The sequence below is a fragment of the Vigna unguiculata genome, chromosome 3 (genome assembly GCF_037176805.1).
Source record: "Vigna unguiculata cultivar grain cowpea cultivar isolate G323 ecotype 2 chromosome 3, ASM3717680v1, whole genome shotgun sequence".
NCBI classification, from domain to species: Eukaryota; Viridiplantae; Streptophyta; class Magnoliopsida; order Fabales; family Fabaceae; genus Vigna; species Vigna unguiculata.
In genome coordinates, this window is record NC_140794.1 from 65817805 (window position 1) to 65828258 (window position 10454).

General features: G+C 25.8%; 1 protein-coding gene across 1 annotated transcript; it reads right to left on the reverse strand.

Moving 5' to 3' along the window:
* Positions 1–2366: 2366 nt before the first annotated feature.
* On the reverse strand, positions 2367–3770 carry LOC114178972 (FCS-Like Zinc finger 13-like). The gene is made up of 2 exons (XM_028065140.2): positions 3137–3770; positions 2367–3043 (listed from the first exon to the last, which is right to left on the reverse strand). Exons 1-2 carry the CDS (start codon positions 3697–3699, stop codon positions 2884–2886), a joined length of 723 nt encoding a protein of 240 aa, XP_027920941.2. The 5' UTR covers positions 3700–3770; the 3' UTR covers positions 2367–2883.
* Positions 3771–10454: the final 6684 nt, after the last annotated feature.

Here is a 10454-nt window from a genome sequence, read left to right on the forward strand (position 1 = left end):
TTGCATCCATAACTTTGTAAGATTGTATTAACAACTTATCCTAAACATGGGCATTCTAAGGAAAGTGAGAAAAATAAAATGAGTAGGGAAAGAGGAAAAAAAAGGAAAAAAAAAAAACTCAATGGTCTTTTTAGAATTCCATTCATACTTTCATGTAGTCACATATGCATCATTAATGTTCAAAATGAAATTTATAACATGTACATAAATATGCTCCTTTGATATATTTTTTTGGATTAATGGTTCTCTTTAGTCATATGAATGACTAATACATTCATAACCAAAAATATTTTTAAAAAAATGACAACAAAAAAAGTTTTTAAAAAAAAAATGAAAAATACACAATATTCCTTTTAACATGTTTCATTATTACCATATTGAAGAAGATGTTTACATGAAGCAACCTTATGAGTTTGTTGTTCAGGGGAGTCTAATATAGTAAGCAAATTTCATCGTTGTTCTCTATATGGTCTCAAGCAATCACCACGTGTTTGGTTTGAAAAATTCAATTCTATTGTCCAAAAATTCAGACAGTGAAAGAGAAAGACATATAGGTCGAGGTGAGGTACGTACTGTAAAAGGATGGGTCACATTCAAGGAAATTGATATTCCTTATATAGTTTTCATTCTAAAACAGATAATGTCTCTAAGGTTGAAACTCTCAACTCCAAGTTTACTGAGGATAAATATGAAGAGTATTTACGATTAAAGTCTACCAACTTGGCACAAACATCTCAAACTCTAAATACATCAACAACTTGCATTTTTAAATTCATGGAAGGTCAAAATTCATAAGTAATAGACTCATGTACTTCTAATCACATATTTGGTAATATCTCTTTGTTTTCAATCATTTCCTCTAAAAAAAATATCATTTCATAACCCATACAAAATGTTCTAAAACTTCCTCAACAAAATTTGTCAAATCAAACTATCTTCTTCCCTAAATCTAAAATCTATACTTTTTTATCTGTAATTGTCCTCTCAATTTAATTTTCTTGAAACAGTTAAAAAAATGTTAAATTATTCAAATAATAAATATTTTGTTGTACAAAACACAATTTAACATATTTAACAATTTTTTTTATAACTATAATAAGTGACACAGTTTAATGCTTCTTGAGGTACGACTTTGACCCTTTCAACAAAATTTTACATACATAAGAATTAATATAGAAGTAAGTTTTTTTTATAATTTTGTTATATTTGACCCTTTCAAATTTTTCTACTCTTATAAATAAAATTTTAACATCCAAAAATATAATTATACTAAATTATATATAATGTTTTTTTATAATAACAGTAACAATGATTAAATACGTAAATTCTGAATATATCATTTTGATTTTTTAAAATTATTGATTAAAATTGCTGGTGATGAAGTCTATTTCAAAATAGCCTTGGAACATTTTGAAATGCTTAACACGTTTTGACAATTAATTAAAAAACCACGTTGATGGTAACTTTTGAATTGCATTAAAATTCATAGCACTAAATAAGGTTGTGGAGGAGAAATAGAGAAAATGGAAGCATATGGTGAGGAATAATAAAAGGAGGGTTCGAAAGCATAAAAAAAGTAGCTGGGAACCATTATTTGATTCCCTTTCATTATTTTCTTTTTTTTCCTTTTCTTTTTCTTAGTGACTTCTCTCATATTCATCTCATTGGTCCCATTCAAAATCGCATCCACTTAAAACCACCAATTAATTTTACTTTTATTTTCCTTCAATTTCTAAAACAATTTTCTTATTTTAATCGCTTTCAGTTTCAGTATCATAGTAGTTTTGTATATCGTGTCGTGTCACCGTATAGTACCCAAAAGTTATTCTATACGTGTCACGCTTTCAATTTGGTTCATATAACGGGTCCATATTGAACTCTTTCTTTTGTTTATTGCAATAATTGTTTAAACTTTAAACACACGTGATTCCTTTGTTTGGAAACTTTATATATGGTAAAACGGTTTGTTTTAAAATTTTATTTTAGTTTTAACTTGTCTAAATAATTAATTTTAAATGGTTTCTGTAAGAACCTTACATTTTAAATGATTTAAAAAATCTGGGTCTTGTTTTCTTTCTCAGATTCTGATTTTTTGGTTTAAAAGTCAATTAAACATTATTTTTTAATACAATATTAAAACAGGCTTTTAATGTAATTATAAATATACAAATCCTTATTTTCTCTCTTTCTCTCTCTATATATGTACATGTATTCACAGGTTAAATTAAAATTGAGAGATCAAGACTGTATTTTACACAAATAATCCTTAAAAGAAATTGTCATCAAATTTACTTCAGGAGAATATATCTCACAATAAAAAAAAAAATGCTAAATTTTAGGAGAATGAGTTCATAAGCAAGAAAGACTACAAATTAAAATTTCAATATTTTAATTTCTAATTTGGTGGTCCAAATTCTGGATTGTCCGATACAAGTACCCATATAATTCCACCATGTTACAAAATTGAAGCTTTATTCAATGTTTCAACAGAAAAAAAAAAAAAAAAAAAAAAAAAGAGAAAGAAGGGGAAATCTGAGAAAGAGGATGAGTTATTTCATCTTAGAGGCAGAACTCAGAAACAGAAAGAAACTTAATCTGTGGAACTGAGATCTGAAAATTCCATAACTCTCGCCTTCGCCTTGTTCTTGATAGGACAAAAATACATCACAATTTCTACCCTTTAGCCGATCAAAACTTTTGTTTTTGTTTCAGATCAAGCTGTCCTAGTTAACTCTCATAATCATATTATTAATTCCAGATCATGGTCAATAACAGTATACTCGTATATATATTATTTTTATGTACGTAGTATTTCTTATTCATAGAGTGATGATAGAGCGGTGGCATCATCAATTTCTGGTTTGTCACCACCACCACCAAACCTTAAAGTGCAAGAATCCCAGTTGAAAATATCTGTTCCCTCGTATAAGGCGAACTTGACATTTCAACGGACCTCGATGCTTCCGATCCACACCTCTCTTTACGTTCATCCATCATTATCTGACTCGAACGACACTCTGGACTACAAAACGCTTTCTCTCCTCTGCATCACAAAAACCACACCCAATTATTACTACAATCTAAAACACCAACCTTTGATTAACCAAAGTTTTGTCGGGATGAAGCTCGTATATACCTGTACATGTATATGTCCTTGCCGTGGAGTTTCTTTCCGCACAGGTTGCACGAACTCAGAAAATTCGATGTGGGATACGATGATTCAGATTCAAATAAAGGTTGCGGTGCGGTTCTTCTGAACACACCAAGGTTGTTGTGGTTGTTGATGTTGATGATGTTGTTGTTGTTGGTTTTGTTAGAGTAGTCATGTCTCTGAATTTCACCTTCACCCCCATCGTAGTATACCTTGGTGAATGTTTGGTTAGGTACATGGCGTGTGACGTAGGTGTATTCCTCCACATCGAACTCCTCTTGGATTTTCAAATTGGAGGTGCAAACCGCGTGTTTGGGCAAAACCTCGGTGGATGGTTTATCGAGAGCCACCACAATCCCAAGACCAACACCACCGAGGTGGTAGTTCTTGAAGCCTCTTGGAGACTGCATCACCGTGCCTGACGGAGTTCTTGGACTTCCGGCGGTTGCGGTGGCGGTGGCGGCGTCCGGAAGCGTGACTTCACGGCCCCTTGAGACCAACAACTCCGACAACTTTCCGATCATGGGTCGGGGCCTCTTCCCCAACATGATGAGAGTGGGAGGGTTGGAATAGAGAGAAAGTGAGAGTGGTGTGGTGGGTTGGTGTGTTTATAAGAGGAAGAAGAGAAAGTTTTGATTTTTAATTCATGGAGTGGTTGGGCCTAAGCCCCTGCTTTTGTTTGGAATTATGCGGGTGATCATTGCTAGAGAAATACCCAACAATTCATTTTTTATTTTATTCAATATTATTATTCATTCATTTCCTTAAATTCTCATTATTTCACCTTAATAACGTGTCCATTCACTTCTCAGTGGGCCCCACTCTTTGAAAATTTTGTCATTTTCAATTATTGAGATACCCTATACATTTGTTTAAGACCCTCTTTTGTTTCTGCCTCAGGATCTTCAGGTTCCCTATATCAATAACAACTCCTCATAATACACTACTTAATTCAATAATCACGTCAATGGTTACATCTCAATTATGTTTAATATTAGTATTATTATTAGTACATATTCAGTTGAAAAAAATAGTGAAGAAACAAAGATATTGACAGAATTTATTATATATAATGTTAGATGTCATATAAAGGTAGTTACATAATGGAATCATATCAATAGAGAGAATAGAAAGATGTAGTTATTTTGCTATAAGTAAATTAAAATGACTTCCTACATAAATTATGCAAAAAAAAAATAAAAATTGCTGTCATGTTTATATTATTAAAGTAAGACTAAGAAACAAATTGCTCAAAACTATACCAGAACAATTCCTTCTCAATTAAGAAAATTTTTCATTATTTAAATAATAAATATACTAATTTTGTTTTAATAAACGAAAATATATAACAGAATTAAATAATCTTTAGGTTTACTAACACTTTTGTTTTTCTACTTTCTACAATGATTTAATACATTTTCTTTATTTATTTTTTATTAAATATATATAATTGTTTAATATAATATATTTTATTAAATCAACGTTAATATCAATTTTTCCATTTTACTCCTAAAAGTAAAAGCTTATATCGATAGATATAAAATCATAGTCTTGTTAATAGTAAATATAAAATAACATTAAATAAAAATAGCTAAATGAATAAATAAAGCATAAACATATTATTTCACTCTAGCAATGAAATGAAATTTGACATTATTCTTTTCATTAATATTTTCTTACGAAATTTTGCTCCGACCAAAGAAAAGTTTGAGTGTCGTTACCTCTCTGGTCGATAAGGATTTGATGATATTTTGACCGTTGGATTGAAGTGAGATGTAAGATGTTTTGGGACAGCTATCACTGCAACCACATCAACGGGCCCACTGATTTGACGTGTCGAAAGTGACGTGGTGGACCCACTTCCATCACAAGTGTACTTATTGCACTGAAATTACATTTATATCCCCAAAATAATATGTCGTTTTCTTATCAGTATTACCATCACTTTACCCTGTTCAAAACAATTCAAGCACAAGAATGAAACATACTTAAATAGACCCTCACTGTTCCAAAATAGAAAAAAGAAAACATTTATTGCTAATTTGAATCCAACTGTTTTTGTTTTCAGTGGATGCTATTTTCTTCAAGGGAAAATAAGTTCTCTCCTACTAACTATTTCATTTTGCAAACAAATAAATGTAAATAAACTTAAAACTGAATAATTTTTTCCCAGTAAATTCATTTATAAAGATTACAAAAATAAATTCCTTTAAATTTGTTTATAAAAATATATCTAAAGTTGCTAATGAAAAAAAATCTAAGAGTTAGTGCAAATTTATTGAAAACTAATTACTTATAATATTATTTCTCTTGATTATATAATGTCAAAAAAAAAAGTATGGATATGCTAAAGTTTATATATAAATTAGTTGTAGCAATAAATACTCATCTTTGCGTGAAATAGTGATCTCAAATAATGGAATTTATTGAATAATAATAAATAATAAAATTGTTATTAACTAAAATACACTGACTAATTTGAATAATTGTCCTCATTTTCACGATGAGATATATTATAAATTGTAAAAATAGTGTATTATTTTTATTTTTTAAAATATATATTTTAATAAATTCAATAACAATTATTGTAAATGTGAGTCTCATTCCCATACTACTATTTGAGAATTTACTTAATAAATATGATGGTAAAATCCTTATCTTCAGACATTTGTGAATTTATAACTAATATTCATAAAACAATATACATCCACAAATATATAATTATTATTAGAACCTAAAATGAATATTAATATTATATGGGTTATTAATTAAAAGGATACAATTAAATACAATTAAATCTCGATATTTTTTCAACAAAATTTTATATGCACTGGTTTTAAATCTTAAACATTTAAACACTGGTTATAAGACTCAAACTTGGTTTCATATGTTTAAGTACAATATTTTATTTTAAAATATAATATATATTAAATAAATAACATGTAGGAGATTGTTGAAAATATTAGTATATATATATATATATATATATATATATATATATATATATATATATATAATAATTTTAATTCTATGGTGATGTTATTGTATTTATTTTGTTTTACTCATATTTATATATATTTATTACTGTTTACTCTCTTCTAAGTGTAACCTATTTGCTTGAAGAAAAAATAACAAAGACAATTTGTTTATTTAGAAGTATTTTTAGTCCTCTTATATATTATTTTTGGAGAGAAACACATTCTTTTTGTTTTATGTAATGGAATTATTTTCTTCATAAAGACAGTATCATGTGTGTAATCGAGATTCTTCTCTTTTTAATTGTTTTTTCATTAATAATTTTTATTTTATATTCTTATTATTTGCTATAATAATTGTTTAGACACGCCGATCTTCATTGATCCACATCACTCTTTTTTTTTTCTAACAAGTGCAAAATTTCATTAATTGTGAAGTGTAATTGCTACATTTATCTATGGAAAATTGCGTGTCTATATGTTAATTAAATAATGTTTTTACGACTAAAAATTAACAATAGAAAACAAAATCGATAAATATTGATTGTATCATCACACGCTACACTAAAAACAAACATGCCAAAAAGTCTTCTATCATTAAGCTTAAACCATTGAAAGAATCGTGTAGCTCATATCTTCCATGTATTATTAGACCATGATTATTCAATCAAAACATTATTATTTTTTTTTTAACTTTTAATCACTATATTCATAAGATTTTGCATAGAGATCATAAACCCATATTTTATTATATTTTATTTAATTACATAAATACTACATATAACAGCTATGGTGGAGAAAAATTAACCTTGGAAGCATACACAGAAAGGACCAACAAGTAACCTACTTCTCCTGATTTTTATTTTCAATTTTTAGGCATCATTTAATAACATAAATACTAAAATATTAAACCAAAGCAAAACAAAAGAACTTAACAAAACAAAAAAAAAGAAGAAGTTCCAAATAAAAGCAGTTTAGATGAAATAATTATTTTTCTAAAAATTTCTACATATTATGCAATTTATTAACTAATCACAAAATATTTGAATTTTGAACCAACATAAATATAGAAGAAAATGTAAAGAAATAATGAGATGGTTATATAATTCTTATATTTCCTCAGTTCCATCACGTGTTGAAATTGTTTCATCGTGTTACGTTATGAAATATTGCCTGTGAAATGCACCTGAGGAAGAGGTATTCGAAGAAGAATAACTTAGACTCTAATGTTGTCACCAACGGGATTTTCGTGTTTTCGGAAAACTTAAAGAAAGTGTGCAATTTTTGGAAAGAGACTGAAATCCAAATTAACACGTGGATTAGAGGTATGTAATAAGAAATTAATTTTAAATTTAATTTAATTATACAATATTGGTTTGTAAGATGTAACATCTTTGAAAAATATTGATCTCCAATATAAAATTATACATTAATAAGTCAGTCGATAACGAGAAATAAATAAATTCAATAAATAATGTTTTATTATAATAAACTTACGACAGCCGTTATATATATATTTATAGTCTTTAAATTTTAAGGTCAGATTTAAATTTTTTTATATCTCAAATTTTAAATTTTTTTTATCTTAATCTTTAAAAATAAATGAATATTATTTTATTAATTTAATAATTTATTAAATGATGTTATAAATTGATATTTAAATTGAAAATATTAATCAATGTAAATAAGTAAAACTTCAAAATAAAATGTCTTTTTAATATATAAATATAATTTAACACAATTAAGTTAAATTAATTAATTATATATATATATATATATTTATATATATATATTTTGTCATGTTAGAATGTTCTATTTTTATTTTAGGATTTTGCTGTCTATTTTGTGTTTTAACGGCGTGTCTTTTCTTAATTTTAGTGAATTTTTGATTACTTATCTTTTAATATGAAGAGTGATTCTGTTACCATATTATTTTCTGGTTATACTTCATTATGCGACTTAATTATTCATCTACATAATCTTGAATGGGAATTGTAATGTAAACCTACGTAATACACATGAGAAAAAGGAACTTTAAAATTTGAAGAAGTATTCCTTTAATCCCTTCATAAAAAATATTCTTGTCATTGGTTTTCTTTAATATATATTTTTTCATTCTGGCTTAGTATTTTTGTTCCTAATCAATTTTATCTTTTTTTTCCCTTTTAAAGTATAATAAGCTGGTGATTATAAAATGACACCCTGATGAATTGAATATTTATTAAATTTAAATACAACAATTACTTGTAATTAAATATTATTCAAAAGTTTAAATTGATAAGAAATATCTAAAAGATGTTTTTATCGTAAAGAATGAAGATGAAAAATAAACCCCACTGTATGAGTATTATTAGAATTTATCCTGTTATTGATAGGTAATTTACTAAATTGGTTAAAACATAGATGAAGAATGAGTATAAGTTGTAATATAAAATGTAAAAAACATGCAATTAAAGGTTTTATGACTCAGTCTTTGAAAATAAAAAGTACAGAAAAAAGGGTAGTTTGGTAATTGAAGTGTTAAGGAATATGAATGTGGTGGAAGCAATAAAGAGGGTGACCCACTTACAGAGAGACAGATGAATAAAGGAGCTTTTTTTTTCTTCACAAACAAACAAAAAAGAACAGGGAGCACTCAGAACGGAACGGAATTTGTCACAGACATTACAAAACTAATAATAGCTGGGGCCCATGACACGTGTCAGTAGATGCGCGTGCTTCTTTTACTGCTCTACAAAATTTAAATATATTTTCTAAATCTTAAAAGTAATAATAATAAATAATTTATGTGTATAATTATTTTAATAAGTAAAATTTATCATTAAAAGTATTTTTATATGTATAACAATGTATTGTGTTAAAATTATCAGTTAAGGAAATTTATACTCATAATTATTATAAATTAATTTAAAATATACGTTTAAATTTCAAAAGAAACTAAAAATATATTTACAGTTTAGTAAGATGGAAATCATGCAAAAATTTAAATTTTTTTTGTTAAAAATTTATCATATGAAAATGTAAGTACAATAAGAAAAATAATAAAATAAATTTTCCTTCTTTTTCTTTATAACCCCCAAGAATACACGTGATGAAAATGTGATAAATATTAATTTTATAATTTTATTTATTGTTAACGATAAGTTATCGGTCTTAGTAACATTCAATTTATTCCCATTAAATAAACTCTCGTATTCAAACTTTGTAGTTGGAAGAAGTATAAGATGATTATAAAAAAAAAAATCATTATTTATGTAATACTTATATAATACCTGCGTATAAGTAAAATAATACGTTGTTTCACATCATTAACTCTACCTGATTAATTTAAAGGTCAGACCATTTTTTTTTTTTATATAAAATCAATTCAAAGTCATGCTTTTGGTTTTACAAATATAATAAGGAAAATAATTTTTTTGAAAAAGTTTTCTTTTGACAAATTTGAGAAAGTTACCGTTAATAGAATTAAATTGATTAATGTTTTATTTTTAATCAAAATAAATAATAAAATAGTATTTCTTTTACCATTAGGAAGTTTATTAAAGTTTATCAAAAGTTTTTTTTTTTCAAACTATCATTTTCTATATAATAAGTAGGATAGATCAACATTTATATAAATATATAACATACGAGTTTTAAATATTTAAGGTATATTTTTTACAAAATTATACACTGTTTCATACCAAATATTTTGTTAAAGCGTTTTTCACATGCATAAAAAACATACAAAATTTTATAATAATATAAATTAGTTTAATATTTTGACGAAATTTATATTTTTTTCAAAAAATACTAAATACAAATAACCTATGATACATATATAAGATATATATGTATTCGACACGTGATATTTTTATTTTGAAAATAATAAACTATAATATATAAAATATATGAACAAATGTATATTAATTCTTAAAAACATGATAAATATATGATTGATATTATGTGAATCTAAATTAAAATCATGTGCTAAATGTTGTCAACATAAAAATTATAAATCATTGTCATCATAAAGTTATTACTGATTTATAAGTTAGATACTTCATTAATAAGTATTAATAAAATATCTTAAAATATTAGATACAAAAATGATCCAGATTGAACTATTAGTATGATAACAAATAATTTTTTTTGTTATTATTTATATATTAGGTCAAAATTGCATCAATGTAATTTAATCTTTTTGTATACACATATTATACTTATGTATTTTAAATTTATGTTATTAAGACTCTAAATTTTTTATTATTTTAAAATAAACATTCGATTAATAAAATAACAATCAAATATAGAGGTATCCCTACATGGTAGTTATATTAGTTTTTAAA